Genomic DNA, 26,891 nt, shown 5'->3' on the forward strand with positions numbered 1-26,891 from the left:
ACAAAATTTGCCCCCCATCATGCAATAAAACTTTCTCTGCTCCAAACTCCACCTTTCTGTATGGTCTGGCCTCATTGTGTGACCGGCACAGTCGGTGACAGCTTCACCCCCTTTTCTGAGCTGTGACCCAGTGCTTCTCCTGCTACATCAAGGTGCCTTCTGTAATTAATGAATGACTCATCATCAACTGGTTTTTATATGTTTTAAATAGAAATTTCAATTTGCTATCTTAGAGTACTTTGTCCCAAAGCTCCTAGCCTTCTGTTTCAGTGAGATTAGTCTATTTTAGCCATTTTCTTTTTTTTTTTCCTCCTTTAAAAAAAAAAAATCTTTAAAGTTGGATGTGGAAATGTCACTGCAATCACTTTGTAAAACTCTTTAGAAAGATCGGCTGAGACCGGATATGCACAAACCCAGCAATTTCTGGTCCAACAGAGCAGGACCCCATGGTGCTTGTCCCAATGCCCCTTGTCCTCTGCCTACCTTTTGTCTGTGGAAAACTTGAGTCAAAGAATAAGTTTAATCAGGGAAATGAGAAATACAGAAACAAAGGAAAACGAAGGAGACCAGATAATAATGTAGTCATTAAGCATAGTCAAGGACCTTTTAGTTCCTTCTCTTTTAGTTCCTAATATTCTGAGCCATATCCTGTGAGCTGTCTTATAGATAATGAAACCTCAGATAGAAGGAGTTAACTGCATAATGACCAGACTTTCCAAGGCGAACCCATGACTTAAACTGCCGAAATTCTGAGAACTGACCTCAAAGACATGGGAAAAAATGGACCCTGAAATTGAAGATTAACTGTACCTAAAACAATCAGGATGATGCTGGTCAGACCACCCGTGACCAATCTGAAGACAACTGTCGGAGCTGACTGCTGTTTCTGCATGGAGCCGCTGCCTCCTATCTACAAAAGCTCTTGTCCCCCTGGTTGCCAGTGGGAGGGTGGAGTTGACCTTTGGATCCACTGAGCTGTGCCATGATCTGTGCTTTTTTCTTTATGTATGTTGTATTTCAATAAAAAGTGAGGGAAAGGGTTAGGATTGCTTTAGAGAATTTTATCAGAATTTTATGTTCATTGACATAGTTCTCTGGACTTCCCAGCTGGCTCAGCAGTAAAGAATCAGCCTGCCAGAGCAGGAGACACAGGTTCGATCCCTGGGTGGGGAAGATCCCCTGGAGTAAGAAATGGCAACCCATTTCAGTATTCTTGCCTGGAGAATACCATAGACAGAGGAGCCTGGTTGGCTCAGTCCAGACTCTTTTTTCTTTTTTCTTCTGGGCTCATGATACATTGCAGACCTCTAGGATAACCTCTTTTGCTTTCTTCTTCATAAGCATTTATAGGCATAAAAACCTGCAACAACAGGGCAGTAATATGTGTGAAAGAGAGGGCTGTATGTGTATGGTGTATGTATGTGTGAATATGTATATATACCACTCTGAATACTGTTTTCCCTCAGTTTCACAGTGGATTAGGAACTAAATTAACTCACATGCTCAGCCTAGTCATGTCTGTCGACTTGGTTGTAGAGGTTAAAGTTCAAATTAAAGGTTAAGAGTGGTGTATTGCTAAATTCTTTTTGCTGTTATTTTTCTTCTTTTTAGGTTAACTCGATCATGGAAGGCTGTCATGGGTATGGTGTTTATACTGACCTTACTTCTTCTAGGTGAGTCTTACTAAGCAACGATCCTTGAAGCCATTTCGCAGGGTGTGTGTGTGATGAGAGAGATGGCAGGGGAATGACTCACATTTGCAATAAATGCCCCAGAAACCTGGAAGTGACTGCATGCTCTTGAACCATTCCTTCCCCCCGCTTAACATTTATTTATTAATCTGTTTGGCTGCATCAGATCTTAGTTGCGGCATGAAGAGTCTTCGTTGCATCATGCAGGATCTTCCTTGTGGCTTGTGGGCTCAGTGGTTGCAGCACTCAGGTTCTCTTGTAAAAGTGATTTGGGTTTCCTTGTTGAAAACTTAGGCGGATTCGTTTTGATGTTTGGCAAAACTAATACAGTGTTTGGGGTTTAAAAATAAAATAAAATTAAAAAAAAAAAAAAAGAAAAGAAAACTTAGTGAGAACTTTATTTCTCTTAGAATTGTTACCAGGCCTAAGCTCGTTCTGTTTGACACAGAACAGGTCAATAAATCGGGAGGCAGGGTATCAAGGCAAGAAATAGAGACTTTATTCAGAAAGCTGGGCATCCGAGAAGATGGTGGATGAGAGTCCTGGAGTACTATGTTACGGGTCTGGATGCCAGTTTCTTTTACAGCACAGAGGAGGAGGAGGAAAGGAAGTAAAGTAAAAAGACCATGAAGTGAGAGTGTAAGTCACTCGGTCCTGCAGTGCCGGAGTAGTAGCAGTAGCGGTCGTGTTAGTCACTCAGTCGTGTCCCACTCTTTGAGACCCCATGGACTGTAGCCCACCAGGCTCCTCTGTCCATAGAATTCTCCAGGCAGGAATACTGGAGTGGGTTGCCAATCCCTTCTTTCTCCAGGGGATCTTCCCAACCCAGGGATTGAACCCAGGTCTCCTGCCTTGCAGTCTACTCCAGTATTCTTGCCTGGAGAATCCCATGGACAGAGGAGCCTGGCAGGCCACAGTCCATGGGGTCGCAAAGAGTCAAACATGACTGAGCGACTAACACGACCACTACTCCTGCTTTGCAGGCAAATTCTTTACCATCTGAGCCGTCTGAGAAATCAAAAGGCCGTAAGTGTTGCAAAATACCTCCTGGTTTGGCCATCCTCAGGGAAGGGATGCATTCATTTCTTTTTCCTGCTGTCATTCACAAGTTGGGCAGGGTCAGAATATCTCCCAGTGAGCTGAACAAAGACACTTTAGTTTAACATTCATGCAGTAGGGAGGGGTTCCCCAAGGCAAGCCATTATGTATAGACAATATCTTTTTAATGGACAAAAGCCATGGGAAGCAATGATTAAAGTAAAAGAAACAGATCCAATATGGAGTCAGATTTTTTTCTTCCCTGTTACAGAATCATGGTTCAAAATAAGAGAAGTTGCTTTGAAGTTAGGAATCCTTGATATTTTTACTGCAAATACACAGAATTGATCTTTTCTAAATCTGGGTGACTCATCTTGAAGGATTTTGACAACCAGAGACTGACTCATCACGGGGTTCTTGAAGAAATGCTAGAACACATGCTTTGCCATTTTCTGGCTGTAAATATCACACACCATGAATCCTAGTACAATGAGGAATTGTTCTGTGGTACGTGGACACCTTGAATTGCACAGTGTCCAGGGAAGTCAGAGTTTCACCCAGCTATCGCCACAAAATGCCGTTTTACGCAGCAATGGGGGCTGTTCAGTTGGGCTTGCACGTGGATACCTGGACTGAGGGCTCTCTGAAGTCTGTGCCAGTCTTCCATCAGCTGCATCTTAGTGCCCTGAGCACCCATCCCATCTCAGCAGACCTCGAAACTTCATCTTGAAGTTTCCAGTTCTACTGAGAACTGCATGCTGTCTGGCTCTGTTGCTTCCATCTGGCCTTCACCTCTGCTGATTTCAGCCTGTGAGCTGCAGGAGCCCTCCCTGGACCCCGTCGCTGCTGCCGGCTCCCGACTCCCGAGCCCTCTGCCCTTGAGACTTCCTGCAGCCCTACCCCAGCCCTGAGTCCAGTGATGCATGCCTGCTCTTCTGAGGCTCCACCGCCCTGCCTGTATCAGGAACACGCCCTGTGAACAGTAGAACTGTTTGTGCTCAGAATTTTCCTTGTTTTGGAAACGAATGCCCTATATCCCTTAGACTTTTTTTTTTTTTGATGATTTTTGTTGATGTGGACCATTTTTAAAGTCTTTATTGAATTTGTTACAATATTGCTTCTGTTTTACTTTTTTTTTTTTTTTTTTTGGTTGAGAGGCATGTGGGATCTTATTTTCCAACCAGGGACTGAACCTGCAATCCCTTCATTGGAAAGGAAAGTTTTAACCACTGGCCTGCCAGCGAAGTCTCTCCTTTGACATCTTTTAAGATTGAAATATATACATCTTCTTAGTGTGTACAAACTGCTTCTTTGTCTTTCCCCACTCAGGTTCAATCGCTGGGTTGGGAAGATCCCCTGGAGAAGGCATGGCAACCCACTCCAGTACTCTTGCCTGGAGAATCCTATGGACGGAGGAGCCTGGTAGGCTACAGTCCATGGGATCACAAAGAGTCGGACACGACTGAGCGACTTCACTTTCACTTTTCACTTTCACTGTAAGGTTACTCATTTGCTCACAAAAGTGCCAGATCCTTTTTAGCCACCACTGATGTGTTAATGATTTCAATGGAATTAAACTGAACTTGCATCCATTTTTATTTGCTAGGGTGAAATCCACATAATATAAAACGAACCATTTTGACATGAACAACTCAGTGGAATTTAGTGCATTCACAATGTTGTGCAAGTACTACTTCTATTTCCAAAATATTTTCATCAACGCCAAAAGAAACCCCACACCCCTTAGTCAATCCCAGCCCCACCTCCCCCCACCCTCTGGCAACAACCACCAATATGCTTTCTGTTTCTAAGGACACACGTGTTCTGAGTGTGTCATATAAATGGAATCATACAATGTAAGGCCATTTTTGTTGGGCTTCTTTCACTAAGCTTATGTTTTTGAGGCTCATCCCTGTTGTAGACGGATCATTCCTTTTTGTAGCTGAATAAAATTGCAATGTATGGATAGACCACAGTTTGTTTATCCATTCAGCTACGGATGAACATCCACTGTGTCCACCCTTTGAGTGTTGTGTATAGAACTGTGTGTACATGTATTTGTTTCAATCAGTTCAGTTTAGTCACTCTGTTGTATCCGACTTGTTGCAACCCCATGAACCACAGCACACCAGGCCTCCCTGTCCATCACCAACTGCAGGAGTCCACACAAACTCATGTCCATCAAGGCCGTGATGCCATCCAACAATCTCCTCCTGCCCTCAATATTTCCCAGCATCAGGGTCTTTGCAAATGAGTCAGCTCTTCGCATCATGTGGCCAAAGTATTGGAGTTTCAGCATCAGTCCTTCCAATGAATATTCAGGACTGATCTCCTTTAGGATGGACTGGTTGGATCTCCTTGCAGACCAAGGGACTCTCAAGACTCTTCTCCAACACCACAGTCCAAAAGCATCAAATCTTCGGTGCTCAGCTTTCTTTATAGTCCAACTCTCACATCCATACATGACCACTGGAAAAACCATAGCCTTGACTAGACGGACCTTTGTTGACAAAGTGATGTCTCTGCTTTTTAATATGCTGTCTAGGTTGGTCATAACTTTCCTTCCAAGGAGTAAGCGTTTTTTAATTTCATGGCTGCAGCCACCATCTGCAGTGATTTTGGAGCCCCCCAAAATGAAGTCTGCCACTGTTTCCACTGTTTCCCCATCTTTTTGCCATGAAGTGATGGGACCGGACGCCATGATCTTTGTTTTCTGAATGTTGAGCTTTAAGCCAACTTTTTCACTCTCCTCTTTCACTTTCATCAAGAGGCTCTTTAATTCTTCTTCACTTTCTGCCATAAGGATACTGTCATCTGCATATCTGAGGTTACTGATATTTCTCCTGGCAATCTTGATTCCAGCTTGTGCTTCTTCCAGCCCAGTGTTTCTCATGATGTGCTCTGCATATAAGTTAAATAAGCAGGGTGACAATATACAGCCTAGATGTACTCCTTTTCCTATTTGGAACATGTCTGTTGTTCCGTGTCCAGTTCTAACTGTTGCTTCCTGACTTGCATACAGGCTTCTCAAGAGGCAGGTCAGGTGGTCTGGTATTCCCATCTCTTTCAGAATTTTCCACAGTTTATTGTGATCCACACCATCAAAGACTTTGGCATAGTCAATAAACCAGAAGTAGATGTTTTTCTGGAATGCTCTTGCTTTTTTGATGATCCAACAGATGTTGGCAATTTGATCTCTGGTTCCTCTGCCTTTTCTAAATCCAGCTTGAATATCTGGAAGTTCACCATTCACGTATTGCTGAAGCCTATGTTGGAGAATTTTGAGCATTACTTTACTAGCGTGTGAGATGAGTGCAATTGTGCAGTAGTTGGAGCATTCTTTGCAATTGCCTTTCTTTGGGATTGGAATGAAAACTGACCTTTTCCAGTCCTGTGGCCACTACTAAGTTGTCCAAATTTGCTGGGATATTGACTGCAGCACTTTCACAGCATCATTTTTCAGGATTTGTAATAGCTCAACTGGAATTCCATCACCTCCACTAGCTTTGTTCATAGTGATGCTTCCTAAGGCCCACTTGACTTCACATTCTAGGATGTCTGGCTCTAGGTAAGTGATCACAGCATCATGATTATCTGAGTTGTGAAGACCTTTTTTGTACAGTTCTGTGTATTCTTGCCACCTCTTCTTAATATCTTCTGCTTCTTTAAGGTCCATACCATTTCTGTCCTTTATTGAGCCCATCTTTGCATGAAATGCTCCCTTGGTATCTCTTAATTTTCTTGACAAGATCTCTAGTCTTTCCCATTCTATTGTTTTCCTCTATTTCTTTGCTTTGATCACTGAGGGAGGCTTTGTTATTTCTTCTTGCTATTCTTTGGAACTCTGCATTCAAATGGATATATCTTTCCTTTTTTCCTTTGCTTTTCACTTCTCTTCTTTTCACAGCTATTTGTAAGGCCTCCTCAGACAGCCATTTTGCCTTTTTGCATTTCTTTTTCTTGGGGATGTTCTTGATTCCTGTCTCCTGTACAATGTCACGAACCTCCATCCATAGTTCATCAGGCACTCTATCAGATCTAGTCCCTTAAATCTATTTCTCACTCCCACTGTATAGTCATAAAGGATTTGTTAGGTCATACCTGAATAGTCTAGTGGTTTTCCCCACTTTCTTCAATATCAGGCTGAATTTGGCAATAAGGAGTTCGTGATCTGAGCCACAGTCAGCTCCCAGTCTTGTTTTTGCTGGCTGTATAGAGCTTCTTCATCTTTGGCTGCAAAGAATATAATCAATCTGATTTCAGTGTTAACCATCTGGTGATGTGCATGTGTAGAGTCTTCTCTTGTGTTGTTGGCAGAGGGTGTTTGCTATGACCAGTGCATTCTCTTGGCAGAACTCTATTGACCTTTGCCCTGCTTCATTCTGTACTCCAAGGCCAAATTTGCCTCTTTTTCCAGGTGTTTCTTGACTTCCTACTTTTGTATTCCAGTCCCCTATAATGAGAAGGACACCTTTGGGGTTGTTATTTTAGAAAGGCTTGTAGGTCTTCATAGAACCGTTCAACTTCAGCTTCTTCAGCATTACTGGTTGGGGCATAGACTTGGATTACTGTGATATTGAATGGTTTGCCTTGGAAACGAACAGAGATCATTCTGTCATTTATGAGATTGCATCCAAGTACTGCATTTCAGACTCTTTCGTTGACTATGATGGCTACTCCATTTCTTCTAAGGGATTCTTGCCCACAGTAGTAGATATAATGGTCATCTGAGTTAAATTCACGCATTCCGGTCCATTTTAGTTCGCTGATTCCTAGAATGTCAATGTTCACTCTTGCCATCTCCTGTTTGACCACTTCCAATTTGCCTTGATTCATGGACCTAACATTCCAGGTTCCTATGCAATATTGCTCTTTACAGCATCGGACCTTGCTTCCATCACCAGTCCCATCCACAATTAGGTATTGTTTTTACTTTGGCTCCATCCCTTCATTCTTTCTGGGGTTATTTCTCTACTGATCTCCAGTGGCATATTGGGCACCTACCGACCTGGGAGTTCATCTTTCAGTGTCCTATCCTTTTGCCTTTTCATACTGTTCATGGGGTTCTCAAGGCAAGAATACTGAAGTGGTTTGCCATTCCCTTCTCCAGTGGACCACATTCTGTCAGACCTCTCCACCATGACCCATCCATCTTGGGTGGCCCCACACAGCATGGCTTAGTTTCATTGAGTAAGACAAGGCTGTGGTCTGTGTGATCAGATTGGCTAGTTGTCTGTGATTATGGTTTCAGTCTGTCTCCCCTCTGATGTCCTCTCTCAGTACCTACCGTCTTACTTGGGTTTCTCTTACCTTGGGTGTGGAGTATCTCTTCAAAGCTGCTCCAGCAAAGCACAGCTGCCGCCCCTGACCTTGGACATGGAGTAGTTCCTCTAGGCCACCATCCCGACCTTGGACATGGGGTAGCTCCTCTCGGCCACTCCTGCTCCATCGCAGCCGCTGCTCCTTTGTTTGAATACCTGTTTTCAATTCTATGGGTTATACACCTACTAGTAAATTGCTAGGGAAGAATTGCCACTGTTTTTTGGAAAAACTGCACCATGTTATTTTCCCACTAGCAGTGTGTGATGGTCGCAGTTTTCCCACATCCTCAACCAACACTTGCTATTCGTTTTTTTACAACTGTAGCCATCCTGGTGGATGTGAAGTGCTGTCTCACTGGGATTTTGTATTTTTTATTCTGTACTTTATATTTCCCTAATGACTGGTATCTAGAGAAGGACATAGCAACCCACTCCAATATTCTTGCCAGGGAAATTCTGTGGACAGAGGAGCCTGGCAGGCTACAGTCCATGGGGTTGCAAGAGTCGGACATGAGTTAGTGACTAAACCACCACCACCACCAATGAATGATATAAACTAATATTGAGCAACTTTTTACATACTTGTTTGCCATTTATACCTCTTCTTTGGAGAAAATTTCTTCTAATCTTTTGCCCATTTAATTGGGTTTTTGTCTTTTTGTTGTTGACTTGTAAGAGTTTTTTAAAAATATATTCTGGATACTAGACTCTTCTCAGATACATAATATTTCCCTTTATTCAATAGATTGTCCTTTCACTTTTTAAGTAATGTCCTTTGATGCATAAAAGGTTTCAATTTTAATGATGTCATATCTAAGAATCCATTACTAAATTCTAGGTCATGATGGCTTACCCCCGTGTTTTTTCTGAGAACTTTATGATTTTTACTGTTATGTTTAGCTAATCAATCCATTTTGAGTTATTTTTTATATATAATATGAATTTTTAAATTTCATATTTTTAGCAAATGAATTTAAAATGAACCAAATTCATTTTTTAGCAAATGGATATCTTGTTGTCTCAGCATCATTTGTTGGAAAAGATATTTTCCCCCATTGAATGGTCTTGTTACCCTTGTCAAAAAATTCAATCAGCTGTAGATGTATAGGCCTAACTCTGGATTTGCAAGTCTCCTCTTTCTCATCACACTTGATAATCTCAGTTGTTCTATTTTTGAGCTCACTGAATCTCTCTGTTGCCCGCTAATATCTGCTGTTGAGCTTATTTAGTGAATTTTTTCATTTCAGCTATTGTACTTTACGTCTCCAGAATTTGTACTTGTTTCCTTTTGTAATTTTTCTATTGATATTCTCATTTCATTCATACTTCATTTCTTTGGTTTTCTTTAGTTCTTTGTCTATGGTTTCCTTTAGTTTTTGAGCATATTTAAGACAGTTGATTTGTAAAGTTTTTGTTCAGTGAGTTCAAAGTTTGAGCTTCCTCAGAGATGTAAGTCAAATTTTTTTCCCTTTAATGAGCTATACTTTTCTTTGTATGCTTTGTAATTTTGTGTTGTAAACCAGACATTTCAGTTTTATAATGCAGTAACTCTAGGAATTGGCATTTCCCCTTTTCCAAAGGTTGCTTTATTACTTGTTGAGGGCTGTAGTCATTTGTTTGTTTAGTGATGGTCACTTTTCTGATATCACAGTGGTCAACCAACGTCCTGACAGGTTTCCTAGGATCAATGAATAAGAAAGAGAGAGCAAGGATGTGAGAACCACTCTCCCAGTCTGGGCTGTTTGGCTCTAAGCTGGGACACTATTTCAAGGCCAAACTGGGCCACCCACAACTCTGTCATAATCTTCACTTCCTGTTTGCATGCAGCCCACAGATCCACCTAAGGTGCAAGCCTGGGGTCTTCTCTGGGATCTTTCTTGAGCATGTGTCCAGTCCTGGACACTCACACCACACTCTCCCTTCCCTTCCAAGCCCTTGTTCCCACATGAGCCTTCATCCTCTGCCTTCTTTCTCCCATAATGTTGGATCTGTCTGCCACTTTCTCCATTCACAGTCCCTTGCTCAGATGATCATGGCCAGTTTATGTCTTCAATTCTTTCAACAGTCATTATACCCTCCCAGAAGATTTTTCTAGTGCATGGGAGTGGATAGAAATGAAGATTGGCCTCTGCACTAGACAATCAGGGCAACACCAGGCAGATAAGCACATAGAGTCAAAGTAGTTGAAGAATAAGGTCTGTGTTAGATCCCTGGCACAAGCAAGCTGCATCAGAAATATTGGCTGCCACCCACAAAGCCACTGCCACCATTCTGGGAGATAGTATGCAAGTGAGTGATAATGCCACACTGCTCTCTTGCCAAAAATAATCTGCCCTTTCCTTCAGTCCTCTGGTTGATGCAAGCTTGTGATTAGGTTTTGGAATTCCAATGAAGTTGATCTTGATAGTCTTTGCCAGCTGATGATTGTGTCAATGGAGAAACAATTTTTTGAGCACCTTTTGCTGCCATTGAAAATTATTGTCCCTCAAGAACCTGACATAGGACTTCCCTGATGGTCAAGTGATAAACAATCTGCCTGCCAATGCAGGGGACATGGGTTTGATCCCTGGCCCGGGAAGATCCCACATGCTGAGGAGCAACTAAGCCTGTGAGCCTCAACTACTGAAGCGTGTGCACCGTAGAGCCTATGCTCTACAACAACAGGAGCCACTGCGGCGAGAAGCCTGAGCACTGCAACTAGACAGGAGCCCCTTTGGTCTCAACTAGAGAAAATCCCCCACAGCACCGAAGACCCAACACAATGAAAAATTAAAAAAAAAAACTAACTTGCTATAGCTTCCCGCCTTAGAGAAATTTCTATTAGTATATGTTGTCAACAAAAATTCAACTAACAATCAAGTTAAGAAGAAAAAAGAGGAATTTTATCCAAGCTAAACTGACAATTATATCCCACGAGACAGACTCTTAGAAGCTCTGAGACCTGTTCCATGTGTTAGAAGTTGAAGGCACAGTCATATACATTTTTGAGACAAAGGCTCATATGTTAAAATGACATACTGATATTTATATAAAGTTCATCCCCATCTTTGAGGCACTCTGATTAATGGTTAATGTGCATGCACACCACACATCAAGGAGGGAGGGACGAGGCCTGAATGGACACAGAGAAGGAACTTTTATTTTTTTCTTGGGCTGCCTAAAAATATAAATTGTTTCATCAATGTAAAATATAAGTATTTCCAGATAAACTCTTTAATCAAATTTGATCTTTTCTTTAACAGGATTTATAAATCACATGAAGTTTAAAGAGAAAGCGTTTCCTCAGAAATCCAGACAAATTTATGCTGTAATTGCAGAATATGGTTCACGGCTTTACAATTACCAGGTGATGTTTCCTTAAATCATTTTGTCTGTTACTCATTTAAAATTTAATGTGCTACAAAGAGAGTCCAACTAGACATGTGTTATATTGGTTTTGCATGTGAATATCTAATAAAACATCTAATAGGTGTTCAAGCTGGATTTAGAAAGGCACAGGAACCAGAGATCAAATTGCCAACGTCCACTGGATCATTGAAAAAGCAAGAGAGTTCTAGAAAAACATCTACTTCTGCTTTATTGACTATGCCAAAGCCTTTGACTCTGTGGATCACAACAAACTGGAAAATTCTTCAATTGATGGGAATACCAGACCACCTGACCTGCTTCCTGAGAAACCTGTATGCGGGACAGGAAGCAACAGTTAGAACTGGACATGGAACAACGGACTGGTTCCAAATAGGAAAAGGAGTACGTCAAGGCTGCATATTGTCACCCTGCTTATTTAACTTATATGCAGAGTACATCATAAGAAATGCTGGGATGGAAGAAGCACGAGCTGAAATCAAGATTGCCTGGAGAAATATCAATAACCTCAGATATGCAGATGACACCACCCTTATGGCAGAAAGCAAAGAAGAACTAAAGAGCCTCTTGATGAAAGTGAAAGAGGAGAGTGAAAAAGCTGGGTTAAAACTCAACATTTGGAAAACTGAGATCATGCATCTGGTTCTACCTCTTCATGGTAAATAGATGGAGAAACAATAGAAACAGTGAGAGACTTAATTTTTCTGGGCTCCAAAATCACTGCAGATGGTGGTTGCAGCCATGAAATTAAAAGACGCTTGCTCCTTGGAAGAAAGTTATGACCAACCTAGACAGCACTTTAAAAAGCAGAGACATTGCTTTGCCAATGAAGTTCCATCTAGTCAAGGCTATGGTTTTTCCAGTAGTCATGTATGGATGTGAGAGTTGGACTACAAAGAAAGCTGAGCACCAAAGAATTGATGCTTTTGAACTGTGGTGTTAGAGAAGACTCTTGAGAGTCCCTTGGACTGCAAGGAGATCCAACCAGTCCATCCTAAAAGAATCAGTCCTGAATATTCATTGGAAGGACTGATGCTGAAGCTAAAACTCCAATACTTTGGCCACCTGATGTGAAGAACTGACTCATTTGAAGACCCTGATGCTGGGAAAGATTGAAGACAGGAGGAGAAGGGGACGACAGGATGAGATTCTTGGATGGTATCACCAACTTGATGGACTTGAGTTTGAACAAGCTCTATGAGTTGCTAATGGACAGTGAAGCCTGGCATGCTGCAGTCCATGGGGTTGCAAAGAGTCGTACACAACTGAGCAACTGAACTGACTGAGTGGTAAAGAATCCACCTGCCAATGAAGGAGGTGTAAGAGACGCTGGTTCGATCCCTGGGTCAGAACAATCCCCTGGAGGAGGACATGGCAACCCACTCCAGTATTCTTGCCTGGAGAATCCCATGGACAGAGGAGGCTGGCGGGCTACAGTCCATAGGGTCTCAACTGAAGTGACTTAGCATGCATGGATATGTATAACTGCTTCACTTTGCTGTACTCCAGAAACTAACATAGCATTGTAAATCATCTGTACTCCAATAATTTTTTTAAAAAAATAAATAATGTTGGGACTGGAGATCTACTAAGTGGTTTTATGACTGCTGCTGCTGCTGCTGCTAAGTCGCTTCAGTCGTGTCTGACTCTGTGCGACCCCATAGACGGCAGCCCACCAGGCTCCCCTGTCCCTGGGATTCTCCAGGCAAGAACACTGGAGTGGGTTACCATTTCCTTCTCCAATGCAGGAAAGTGAAAAGTGAAAGTGAAGTCGCTCAGTCGTGTCCAACTCTTTACGACCCCATGGACTGAAGCCTACCAGGCCCCTCCGCCCATGGGATTTTCCAGGCAAGAGTACTGGAGTGGTTTGCCATTTCCTTCTCCGGTTTTGTGACTAAGAGACTCTAAAAATCCTCCACAGTCTCCAATCCCTGTAAACTCCTGCCACAGATTGGATGTTTCTGATCCATCAATTTTTCTGCTTCCCAGTTTCTCCCTTTTGCGATGGGAATGTCTATAGTATGCTGATCCCACTACTGTATTTTGAAAGTACACAATTTGTTTGATTTCACAGCATCTTAGCTGGAGGGGAGGTTGCTTTGGATGGATTGTATGTGGGGTCTCATCCATATCTGACTTGGATGATATTTAGTTGAGGCATTGAACTTTAGACATAAGTTGATGCTGGAATGAATGAAGGCTTTGGGGTCTGTTGGGATAAAAGGATGTATTTTGCATGCAGGAGCATTAATTTGGGGGGCGAGAGTTAGAATGTCATAGACTGATTGCTGTGTCACCTCCAAAATTCATATGTTGAAACCTAATCCAAGGCATTGGAGAAGGAAATGGCAACCCACTCCAGTGTTCTTGCCTGGAGAATCCCAGGGATGGGGGAGCCTGGTGGGCTGCCATCTATGGGGTTGCATAGAGTCAGACATGACTGAAGTGACTTAGCAGCAGTAGCAGCAGCAATCCAAGTATTAAGGCTTCCCTATTGGCTTAGTGGTAAAGAGTTCACCCGCCAATGCAGGAGACTCAGGTTCGATCTCTGGGTCAGGAAGATCCCCTGAAAAGGAAGTGGCAACCCACTCTGGTATTCTTGCTTGGAGAATTGTGTGGACAGAGGAGCTGGCGACCTACAGTCTGTGAGGGTCAAAAAAGAGTTGGGCATGACTTAGCAGCTAACCAACAACAACAAACCCCAGGTATTAGGAGGTGGGTCCTTTGGGAAGTTATTAGGTCATAAGGGTGGAGCCCCCTGACTGGGATTAGTACTATAAAGAAAGAGAACCCAGGACTTCCCTGGTGGTCCAGTGGTTAAAAATCCACCTGCCAATGCAGGGGACAGGGGTTTGATCCCTGGTCTGGGAGGATTCCACATGCCAAGGAGCAACTAAGCCCATGCCCCACAACTACTGAAGCCCGTGAGCCTAGAGCCTGTGCTCCGTAACAAGAGGAGCCAGCCCACTCACCACCGTGCAGAGTAGCTCCCCTTTGCTGCAGCTAGAGACCTGTGCACATCAGCAGTGAAGACCCAGTGCAGTCAAATGAATGAATGAATCAATACAACGTAAAAGAGAGAGAGACCGCAGAGGGTATGTCTCTGCTATGTGAGGACACAGTGAGGAGACGCTGTCTGTGGACCAGAAGTGGTTCTCATCAGACACCAGCTCTGCTGGTGTGCTGGTGTCTTGATCGTGAAATTGCAGCTCCAGAGCTGTGAGAAATCAACTGTTCTTCACAAGCTGACCAGTCTCTGGTGTTCTGGTGCAACCCAAACAAACTAAGCTGGCACCCCAAGGGAAGCCCTGGCAGATAGAACTTCAGTTAACCCCTGCCTGGAGCTCTGGACGGAATGGCTTGTGTTGGTCCTGGAGCTAGCTAGAGGAGAATGGACCAGACACGGGTGTTTGCTCTCTGGTGCATGCCCTGACTCTCCAGTGTGCCAGGAGGAGCCTTGTCCATCCTACACTTTGGCCTCTGAAGACAAGAGAGGGGAAGAAAGGCAGGAGCTTCAATCAAGTCAACCACTGCTCTGTCGGAAGAAGGGACAGATCAATGAACTCACCCTGTCAGCAAACTTGACCTGAGTTCCCTTGGGGCTTTTGAAATTCTCTGTTTCCTGGTTCATCCAGCAATTTTTGAATCTCAGGGTGCTTGTCATGAGGAGCCCCTAAAGGGGAAGATGGAGCTCGTGTGGTCCCTGCAGCTTTCCAGCCTAGTGAGGATCATTCCTCGGGGAGTTCACAGGTCACACAGAAAGCACCCACAAGCTCAAGGAGGCTGCTCATTTTGCCCACACTGAGAATCTGTGAGAATCAGGTCCCAGATGGAAGGGCATCTCCTTGTGGGTTTGTGGAAACCCAAGATAACTCTAGTCTAGATGTTACTCCGAAGGTATATTTAAAGTAAGTTTAACATTTAAATTAGTAGACTTTGAGTAAAACCGATTATCCTCCATATGGTGGGTGGGCCTCGTCTAATCAGTCGAAGGTTTTAGGAGAAAAAGACCAAGTTCTCCTAAAAAGGAAGACATTCCACCTCCAGATGCCTTCAGACCTGCGCTGCAACATCAGCTCTCCTCTGAGTCATGGACCTGCTGGGCTGCCCCACGGATGTTAGACTCCCAGCCTCCACAATCACATGAGCCAGTTCCTTAAAGTAAGTCTGTGTAAATACACACATCCTGCTCTGTTTTTCTGAAGAACCCTGACTAATACACTCCCTCTGCCTATGATATTCTGCCCCAGATCTTTGCAGGAGTACCTCCTCTCTGGCATTTCAGCCCAGCTCACGTGTCACCTGGGAGAGGCTTCTGTGGCCAGCCGCCTACTGGTGACAGTCCCTGTACCTCAGTCTCTACTTCACCGTGGACTCATTGGAATGAGCAGAGAGCTTGTGCAAGCCTGACACCGTTCCCGGAACACGGAGGCTCCACAGACACCAGCATGAGTGGATGAAGGAGTGAATGAGAGTGCTGTCATTTTGAAAGGTCTCCTTCCTCTCCACTTCACACGTTTAGATGGATCAGCACACTCAACAGTGCCTTCTCCTTAATTTCTAAGGCTGAGCATATAAAACCGGTATTTTTCACCAGGGTAGCGTTTTACTGGGTCTCCCTGGTGCCTCAATGGTATAGAATCCGCCTTCCAATACAGGACACACAGGTTCCGTCCCCTGCTGTGGAAGATCCCCTGGAGAAGGAAATGGCAACCCACTCCGGTATTCTTACCTGGAAAATCCCATGGACAGAGGATATCCGGCAGGCTTGGGGTCTCAAAACAGGCAAACTCGACTTAGCAACTAAACAACAACATCAGCGTTTTACTATGATCAGTGACCAATGGTTAACCTGTTTTTCACACAGAAGATAGTTCTGTTAGAAATCATATGAATCTGTGACTCATTTCCATGTGACTTCTTTATAGATCCCAAGCTACATGCAATAGAAGCTGTTTCTCAGCCTTTTTTAAAATTCAACTAACAATAGATTTGAAGATGTTCCCCTGTCTTTAGACATTATTATTTTTAAAAATATTTATTTATTTGGCTGTGCTGGGTCTCAGTTGTAGCATGCAAGATCTAGTTCCCTGATCAGAGATAGAACCAGGGCCCCTCATTGGGAGCGTGGAGTCTTGGCTACTAAGCCACCAGGGGAGTCCTTAGATATTACTTTTAACAGCATTTGATTGCTAACTAATATTCCTATGGATAAATAATATATTCAACAAATACTTATTTCTCAACAATCGAATTGTTTTCAACTTTTCAATATAAACGTCATTGTTGCTGAATCTTTTCACTCATTCTTGATTTTTTACTTAGGATAAACTAAAAGAAGGATACAGGAAGGATATTCACAATTTTAGGTGACCTTTTAGTAGTGAATCTTAATTAATCAATATTGCTTTTTTTGCCACAAGGCATATAGTATTTTAGTTCCCTGACAAGGGATCGAACGCATGTCCCCTGCAGTGGAAGCATGGAGTCTTAACCACTGAACCACCAGGAAAGTCCCAATATTGCTTTTCAGAAAGTTAGATGTGCCCCACCCCCCAGTCTCCCACCATGGAGAACGGGAGGATAATGCGCCAGAAGTTATTGTAAGTACATTAAATACAGGTATCACTTTATCCTCCAATGGGAGTGAATCTATTTATAGATCAGGATGCTGGATCAGAACAATTGAGGGAATTTCTGTGTGTGCCTAAAGCCACACAGCTATAAATTCCAGAGATGAAAGACAAACTCCAGCTCTGCAGCGCGTGGCCATTGGCCTGTCCTGTTTACTTACGCTAAGGACACAGTTCAGCTGTCACACACGGTACAGTCTCAGCGACCATATACTCACCATCACAATGAAGGGCTTAAGACCAATGATTGCAAATTACTTGCTCCAAATATTTAATTGGTTTAGATCTAAAACTCTATGTAAAGCAGCAACCTTAATGATCTAACTGCAGGTGCAATCTGCAATCATTGTATTAGGTTAGCCAAAAAGTTCCTTTGATTTTTTAGGTAAGAATAAAAGACACATTTTTCATTTTCACCAAGAACTTTATTGAATGTATTCATCGTTTTGTTCCACTATCTTTTGCCATTTTTCAGGCAACTTCATAATTCCATTTTCCCAAAATGTTTTTGAAACTTTTTCCATTAAGAGAATTTTATAAAGACTGAAATAAATGGAAATCCAAAGATGCAGTGTTTGGCGAATAGAGCAGATGAATCAGAACTTCCCAGCCAAGCTGCAATAGTTTTTGCCTGGTTATCAAAGAAACATGCTGTCTTGCATTATCATGATGGAAGATTATGGGCTTTCTGTTGACTGATTCTAGACACTATTTATTGAGTACTAACTTCAGTTGGTCTAGTTGAGAGCAGTACATATTCATTTGGTGTGGCTGGTGGTGGTTCATTTCACTTGCCCCACAGTCTCTTCAGCTTTTCATTGTTCATCACAATTTGTTTTAAAAACAGACCATTTTCATTATGTTTCAATAGAGAATCACAGGTGGAAATATGGTCAAGAAGGCTTTATGTGGAACCCTAACATCAAAGCGATTAACGTAACCAAGTTGGTGCAAATGATTTTCAACACTTGATTCGGATATTTTGAATATGGTGGCTATCTCCCACATGATGTAACATTGAGTAATCTTACTTCATGTCGCGATTTAATCCCTGTCAACTGGTCTACCCAAACGTGGAGCATCGTTCAGCCAGAAATCTCCAGCGCAAAACTTCACAAACCACTTTTGACATGTTCAATCACTCACAGCAGCTTCTCCACAAATCTTTGTGTTTCAGTTGCATTTTTATCTTTCTTGATATATTAAATATGCCCAAAATGGTTATTTTTCCAAACATATTTTTATTTATATTTTTATCCAAACATATATTTTATCCAAACAATAATTATTCCAAACATAATATGCCAGAAATGTTCCTTTTTTCTTCTGTCTTCAGTATTAAAATAGCCACACAAAAATTCACCAATTTGATAATTTTTTTTTAAATGCACACTGATATATCAGCAGTCACAATACAACCTAACAAAATTGTTTAAAACAAAGTTAAAGACAGCTAAACACTACTAGAGCCATTTTACAGGAAAAAAACTGAACGAACTTTTGGCCAATCCGATAGCTTCCAGGATTCACCTGGAAGTTACAGGGTTTAAAATTAGATAACTTGCATGCATGCTCAGTTGTTCAGTCCTGTCTGACTCTGTGACGTAAGGACTGAGCCTGCCAGGCTCCTCTGTCCATGGGATTCTCCAGGGAAGAATATTAGAGTGAGTTGCCATGTCCTCCTCCAGGGCATCTTCCGGATCCAGGGATCCAATCGCGTCTCTTCTGTCGTCTGCATTGGCAGGCAGATTCTTTATCACTAGCGCCATCTGGGAAGCCCTAACTTGTGACAGTTTTGTCTAAAAAAAGAAAGAAGTACTGGCCATGTGAGGCATTTGTGAGCTCTTGCATCCAATCTGTCCCAGCTCTAAGTGTCGGAGCCACAGTCTAAGACATAAAGTTTTGGATCTCAATCAACCTTACCTGAAAAAACAAAACAGCGCTCAGCTTGGCAGCTCATATACAAAAACTGGAACAATGCAGAGATCAGCACAGCCCCCAAACAAGGACGACTTGCAGATTTGTGAAGGCTTCCATATTTTTAAAAATATTTATTTATTTTTAATTGATAAGTCTTCCATATTTTTAAGGGTAAAACAATGAAACAGCAAGAAGCAAGGCTGTGGCCCTGCCCACAGCTGTTCCTTTGCGTTCTCTCCTTCACCTTGTCATTTCTCAGGAGGCTGCCAATTCTACACCCATTCAACTGACTGCAGATGCCCACTGGTCCTCCTTTAATGGGCATGTTTAGGGTTGGCCAGCAGGTGCTTTGTTGGAGTTGCTGCAGAGTCTTAATGAAGGCTTTGGACGGCTGTCCTAACCTTCCATGGGGCTCTGCCCACCTGCCAGGAAGGAAGCCCTGGGAAAGTTCTTAGGAGACACCCAGCACGTTCTTATCACAGGAGCCTCATGGAAGGGATGGATTACCAGCCATAGGCAAAGCAGCCTCTGCCACATCTTTGAGGTTTTCTTTTTTCCCTGTGGACTGCTGCCAACTCTTGTCTCCCCCATTCCCTCCCACCCACACCTAATTCCGCTGTTAGAATGTTAGGAACAGATGTAGGGCCACAGCTGAGAACTCCAGGAATTGAAGTCACACCCATCTTTCACATGTTTTCGTCCTTTTCCAGTCCTTGTTTTCTATTCACTTTCATTGCCTCACTTTTTTGTTCAAAGACTTTTTATTCTATGTTTGTTCGTAAAGTGGAAGCCACCTGAAGTCCTTTTGGGAATGAGGCAAATGCTTTTAAAAATTAGGAAAATGTTAGCTTTCAAAGAACTCTGAAATTCATTTATCAGCAAATTAGTGAAGGCATACTTTCTATATGTTCTTTTAAGGGTAAAACAGAAAAAAAGTAACAGAAATGCAAAACACTGTCCCTAGTGAGAGGAAACCTATTCAAACAGCAACTGAAACACTGGAAATAAGAATTTATCCCTACCAAAAATCAGCTCCCAACTCCACATCTCTGTACAAAGAAAAATATTGAGGAGAGCCTGTAATAAGTTAAATTGCTCACTAATGAGAACCTACTGTATAGAACAGGGAAGTCTACTCAGTGCTCTGTGGGGACCTAAATGGGAAGGAAATCCAAAAAAGAGGAGATACGTGTATACGGGTAGCTGATTCACTTTGCTGTACAGCAGAAACTAACACAACATCATAAAGCAACGATAGTCCAATAAAAATTTTAAAAATGAAATTAAAATGCTCAGCAGGAAAAAAAGAAAGCGAGGTAATTATTTTCTGTATGGCACATAGTGGCATGGATAAGATGTTCCTTGTGCCTTGAACCATTTTAACAGCACACTGATGGGAAGCCAGAGTTTTTGAAACATGGAAGCAGACTTGTCGGCTGAGAGGATGGGCCTTGTTTGTCAGAGAACACATGGATGGTCCCTGCGGTGAAAGTGAGCCCCGAGAAGCTATTTCATGGCCCAACCCCCAGAACCTGCCCACAGGACCTTTATTTGGAGAAAGAGTCTGCAGACGTAATTGGGGATCCTGAGATGAAGTTGTCCTGACTTTCCCAGATGGTCTCTCAAGCGCACTGAGACGTGTCCTCATGAGAGAGACACAGAGGAGAAGCAGCCGGGGGCGAAGGGCCCATGGGGACGAGGCAGAGGCCTGGGTGGTACCGCGCCAGCCAGGAAGCCCAGGGCCGCCGGAAGGTGGAAGAAGCAAGAAACAGACTCTCTCTGGAGCCTCAGCAAAGTACAGCCCTGCCCACAGCCTGCCTTTGGACTTTCGGCCTTCAGGCCCATGAGAGAATTCACCTCTGTCAGTTTAAACTGCTAGCTTTTCAGCTATTTCTGGGGGATCCAGGAACCAGAGTGGCATGTGGAGCCTCCCACACAGAGGAGCTGGTGGGGGGAACTGGAGTGGGGGCGGGGAACGGCAGCCTGAGCAGACCCTCGGTCCGCTGCCCCTGTGTGGACCGCCTCCACTGAGGCCCTGCACATCCTCGACATCAGAAGCATCGTCAGCCTGGCTGGGGCACCACCTGTTCAAACACAAGATGGTCCTTCTGAGACCCCCTGTCAGTGTTAGATAAGCGTCTGTGATCCTCCTGATGTCATGGCTAATGGACTCCAGCAGCCAGCTTCCTCATGTACAAAGGGATGCTCCTCACTGTTTACAGGGACAAGCCTCAGGGCTGGATGTCTCTGCGTCTCCTCTAAACATCACTCTTTGCAGGAAGATGCAGATGTCTTAGAGACTCTGGGTCCTGCTGGCCAGGGGTGTCTATGAAGGGTGGTCCTTGATTTCCTTCCCCTCCACAAATAAGAAAAACAACTCCACCCGAGTAGGCAGGATTTGGAATGATTTGGTTTTGCTCTGTTTTATTTTCCAGGCCAGGCTTCGAATGCCAAAAGAGCAACTGGAACTTTTAAAGTGAGTGAGATGTTCTCGTGTGTGTGACTTTCTGGCGTGTGTCCAAACACTGAAATGCTTTTGTAAAATTATAAAACTAATTTCTACTTCTGTGGATCCTTCTTGAAGGGAACGTACTCTGGGAGGTGCTTTCAGTATTATTTATTATTTTTTTTAATGGGATAAAATTAGAAAAATAGACCAGGGTTTAAATACCTGGAATGGAGAATTATGAAGCCATTAAAATAATTTAAAAATATATTTGGTTATCTGAGAAGTGTAGTGGGACACAAAATTATTTTGTTATTTAATACAACTTTTTTGCATGGGATAAAAACTTTTACAAAAACTATTAACAGTTTCTATTTCTTCAGCAGTTTTGTATTTTCCAAATTGTGAACATATATTGATTCATAAGTTTTTGTTTTTTTGTTTGTTGTTTTTAGTCACTAAGTCATGTCTGACTCTTTGCAACCCCATGGACTGTAGCCCACCAGGCTCCTCTGTCTATGGGATTTCCCAGGCAAAAATGCTAGAACGAGTTGTCTCTTCCTTCTCCAGGGGATCTTCCCGACCTAAGGATTGAACCTGCATCCCCTGCATTGGCAGGAAGATTCTTTACCACTGAGCCATGAGGGAAGCCCATTTCATAAACTGGGGGGAAAGAAGTGGCTTCCCTGGTAAAGGGAAGGCCAGCGGTAAAGAATCTGCCTGCTAATGCAGGAGACATGAGTTCAGTCCCTGGATGGAGAAGATCCCCTGGAGGAGGAAAGGACAACCCACTCCAGTGTTCTTGCCTGGAAACTCCCATGGACAGAGGAGCCTGGCAGGCTACAGTCCATGGGGGTCACAAAGAGTCAGGCACAACTTAGTGACTAAACACACACACACACACACACACACACAATAAGTATTAACAGTACTTACATTTTTTCAACATAAAGAAATACCCATTGGTTTGACATTTTCTTATTCTCTCTACCAGTAACTCTCAAACTGTACAAGTAGCAGAGCCGATTCTTGGGAAGTAAAATCTTGCACCCTTGAGCTGGTGAAAGGCAGCTGCCCCACCCCCACCCCATTCCCCTAAGCCCCCACCCCTGGGCCCCTGAATCTTTCAGTCACTCGTCTCTAAAGGCTGTTTCACAGAATTTCAGGGCTTGGTTGGCATCCCCCTGCTCCGTACCCCACTCAAAGTGCAAGGTGCCCTGCCCCTAAGGTGGTGAGAGGGGGGTTTGGGGCACTATTAAGTTGCTCAAGTCAGCTTGGCCTCAATCCCCGAGGGAAGAATGGGATGAGTGAAGGCCTTTGAGCCCCCCTTCCCTGCACAGAGCACAGCCCATGCCTGCGATGCCCTCAGGAGTGCTTCCCGAAATGTCTTTGCTCCTCATGCACAGCGCAGGGCTGTTCTCTAGGAAAGGGGGCACCCCTCACTCAGGGTTCTCTCTTCTGCAAGGTAAAGCACTGCTTGGTTTTGCTGGCCCTGAAGCCCAGCATGGGGCTGGCAGGGAGTCCACTGCTTCCTCCTTTCACAGTGAAGGTCTCCATTCACAGGAAGGAGAGCCAGACTTTGGAAAACAACTTCCGGGAAATTCTCCTTTTAATTGAACAAATAGATGTTCTAAAGGCATTGCTTAGAGACATGCGGGATGGTCTGCACAATTATAGCTGGAATGCCGACATAGACCCCGCTGAAGGCTGGAACCACACCGAGGTCATCAATGAGGTAAGTGAGCCTGGGAGGAAGGCAGGGGCGTGTCCACTTCCAGAAAGTGGACAACTTATGTGATGGGGAAATGTAATGATGGCTGGGATGTGTGGTCTGTCTTCTTTCTTCTTGCAAATTCCTTTTCTACATTAGCTTGTAAAGTGAAGTGTTAGTTGTTCAGTCATGTCTGACTCTTGCAACCCCTTGGACTGCAACCCGCCAGACTCCTCTGTCCTTGGAATTCTCCAGGCAAGAATACTGGAGTGGCTAGCCATTCCCTTCGCCACAGGATCTTCCCAACCCAGGGATCGAACCTGGGTCTCCTACATTGCAGGCAAACTCTTTACCATCTGAGCCACCAGGGAAGCCCCTACTTTACTTTTACTAAGGCTCACCCCTAGAAGCACACTTTTTCATAATGGCTATGTCACAGGGAAGATTTTGTATTGCAGTAAGACTGACTTTCCACCCAAATAAGTAACTGACTCTGTTTTATTTTGCAGTTAAAAAAAAAAAAAAAAAAAAGACTGCTCATTCACAAATGGCAGTCTCTGAATGTTTATACACAAATACTTAAATAGTAAAATATTTTTATTCAGGGACCTAACGCTAGTGTATCTGACCGGATGAGCACCAGATCAGGCAACATGATGATGAAGACCAAGAGCTTGGTTTTACTTCTTCTCCTTCTGTTAGCACTGGCTTTGTTTCTTTTTCCTGAGATTCTGTTTTTTGAAGTACACATTCTGCTGACGCTGACCACCACTGCCTCCAAGCCCCCATCCTCACGGCCCTGGGACAAAGTGCTTTGTTATTTAGAACTCAGACCGTTACATTCTCTCAGGATGCTTGGTTTCTTAAGACTGAGAACATCCTTATAACCCAATATTGATTTAAAAGAGGAATAATTTCTAATACAAGCAATCATGTGCTCTGTGTAAACTGCCTTCGATTCCCAAACAGCTACAGAACACTCCAGTCTTCATTGCTAAGCAGGGGGGCCCAGCAGGTCGCACACATAACCTCACTGGGCTGTTCCACTGTGCGAGCATTTTGGGGTGCTCCTCAGGGGACTGACATCCAGCCTTCCTCCATGACCTTGGCGAGTGGCCCAGCACCTCTCAGCTCCCTGATACCTCAGCTGCCTGTGAAACAGGGATCCCACTGATCTGTGGAGGGGAGAGGAAGAACCTGTGTGTGTTTGGCCGATTAGCAAACGTAGGTCCGAATCAATAGAGTAAATTGTCAAGACTCAAGAAGGTGATGGAGATTCTTAACAGGAAACTCTTTTTACAATTTGTATAGGAAATGTCCAACTTGGTGAATTACATACTGAAAAAGCTGAGAGAAGATCAAGTCCAGATGGCTGATTATGCCCTTAAGTCGGCAGGTGAGTAAAGAAACGTTAAGCTCGATGTAAAAAGTCAGGACTTCAGAACGATCTCCGTTCACTAGCGTCTGTGAAGAGGACCACAGAGAAAGCCTGCCTGCCACAGCAAGTTTGCGTAAGCATCACAAACTTCGTTGCATTTTGTCTTCTACATACAAAAATGACTGCTAATAACTAGTCTCAATGCACCATTAGTGATTAAGTGATAGTGTCTCAACTCTATGTAACGTCCTTTTTTAAAAAAAAAATTTTTTTTTTAAATACTGGTCTGCACTGGGTCTTTGCTGCTGTGCCAAGTTTTGTCCAGTTGCGGTGGGCGGGGACTACTCTCTGTTGCGGTGCACGGGCTTCTCATTCTGTTGGCTTCTCTTGTTGAGGCGCACAGGCCTGCGGGCTTCCGTAGTCGCGGCACGTGCGCTTCGGCAATTGCAGCACGTGGGTTCGTAGTTGTGGTGCACAGGCTTAGCTGCTCCGTGACTTGCGAACCTGGACCCCCTGCCTTTGGAGTGCAGAGTCTTAGCCGCTGGACTGTCAGGGAAGTCCCTGATGGGGTTTTAATACATGTAGATGTGACAAGTCTTGAGGGAAGGTCAATGGGTGAGGTTAAACTCTATGGATATAAAATTTTGAATTTTACACATATTGGTAAGATATTAACTGTAAACTGACTTTGAAAAGTTAGTTATGTGTATTAACATTGCCAGAGCAATCACTAAAAAGAACACAAAGTATATAGAGGGAACCCACCTCAACATAGTAAAGGCATCTATGACAAGTCCACAGCTAACATCGTACTCAGTGTGAAAAGCTCAACGCTTTTTCCTCTAAGATCGGAATCTGGACAAGGATGCCTGCTCTCACTTTTGTACTTTTGTTCAGCATTGTATTGGAAATCCAAGACATAGCAATCAGAGAGGAAAAGAAGTAAAAGGCATCCAAATGGGAGAAAAAGAAGTAAAACTATCGTGTCAATTTGCAGATGACACGATACCATATATAGCCATAAAGACTCTGCCAAATAATTATTACTTACATAGAGATTTACATAGAGAATCATCAAAACTCTATTAGAATAAGTGAAATTAGTAAGTTCAACTGTGTATATTTCATTTTTAAATGCTCATGATCAGAAATTGGGAAAAGAAAATTTAAAAACAGTCTTATTCACAATGACAGTGAAAGACATGAAATTCTTGGGTGTAAATTTAATAAAATTTTCATAGGATCTGTGTGCTAAAAACTGGACACATGAACAAACAAAACCCACAAATGGAAGAAATAACAGAAGACCTAAATGCTGGACAGATCTTCCATGTTTGTCGATTAAAAGTTTCATTATTTTTAAGATGGCAATTCTCTAACTAGTTTGTTGATTCAATACAATCCTGATCAAAATCCCAGCACAACTGTTTGTAGACGTCTACAAACTGTCTCTAAAATAGCTGAAGCATTTTTGAAAGAAGAACAAATTTGGAGGATTCCCTGATGTTAAGCTACAATATTATAAAGCTGCAGTAATGAGAGTTTGAAATCAATGGAACATAATAGGAAGTCCAGAAATAATCCCACACTAATTAACTTTTGACAGTAGGGAAAAAGCAAGTTGATGGTGCTCAAAGAGTTGGACATACAGTTCCAAAAGGAAAAGAATGGATAATTTGGGCTTCATCCAAATTTAAAACTTCTGCTTGGCAAGAAGATATTGAAAAGAATGAAAAGACAAGTCATGGGCTGGGAGACAGTATTACAAACCACATTGTTGACAAAGGCCTTTCATCCGGAATTTGTAAACACTCTCAAACTTCACTATTAAAATCCTGCCTTCTCAGAAAAAGCACTGGTGATTTGATATTCACTCATACTTGTGTTTTTTTAATGCTGTATTTTGATACCCAGATGGAATTTAAGGAAGTGATTTGCATTTTATTTCTTAAAACAACTTTTACTTCTAAAATGAAGTAATTTGAAGGGATAATATTTGATGAGTATATTTTTTATTTCGATTAAAATTAAAGCTCAATGAATCTGAAGAAAGGCTATTATAAATACAACTTGTTAGTATATTTATGACACTGTTGGTTTTTCTGCTTTTGTTTTTGAGTGAATCGGGTTTATTTATCACAAAAGCTGTTAAAATGTGGGGATCCAGATGTTTCTTTAGGTAATAAACACAATCCACCTAATAGTTCCATGTCTAAATCAGTGGCTCCAGATTTCTTTTTTTTTTATCATAATGTCAGTTCCAGAAATTTTGTGAAACCACAGAACAAACATGATTTTCTCAAAGTGACAATATTTCAGTGGTAATGAAAGCTGAAAATCATACTTTTACCACCAATTTCCTGGTATGAGTTTTACCTCATCTGTAA

The 26,891-nt window shown here is 42.8% G+C and overlaps 1 protein-coding gene and 1 non-coding gene across 3 annotated transcripts in view; both read left to right on the forward strand.

The window, feature by feature from the left end:
* The window catches only part of SUN3 (Sad1 and UNC84 domain containing 3), a 46,654-nt gene that overhangs the window by 10,108 nt on the left and 9,655 nt on the right, over positions 1-26,891 (forward strand). For both annotated transcript variants that reach the window (XM_055589671.1, XM_055589672.1), the window contains exons 2-6: positions 1,612-1,673; positions 11,293-11,396; positions 21,405-21,445; positions 22,979-23,150; positions 24,438-24,522. In XM_055589671.1, the coding sequence (XP_055445646.1) occupies positions 1,637-1,673; positions 11,293-11,396; positions 21,405-21,445; positions 22,979-23,150; positions 24,438-24,522 (439 nt within the window). In that variant the 5' untranslated portion in view covers positions 1,612-1,636. The remainder of the gene's footprint in view (positions 1-1,611; positions 1,674-11,292; positions 11,397-21,404; positions 21,446-22,978; positions 23,151-24,437; positions 24,523-26,891) is intronic.
* Positions 18,989-19,092, forward strand: LOC129659784 (U6 spliceosomal RNA). Its single transcript, XR_008718252.1, has one exon. It is a non-coding gene; the product is annotated as a U6 spliceosomal RNA (small nuclear RNA).

The sequence above is a fragment of the Bubalus kerabau genome, chromosome 8 (assembly GCF_029407905.1).
Source record: "Bubalus kerabau isolate K-KA32 ecotype Philippines breed swamp buffalo chromosome 8, PCC_UOA_SB_1v2, whole genome shotgun sequence".
Taxonomy (NCBI): domain Eukaryota; kingdom Metazoa; phylum Chordata; class Mammalia; order Artiodactyla; family Bovidae; genus Bubalus; species Bubalus kerabau.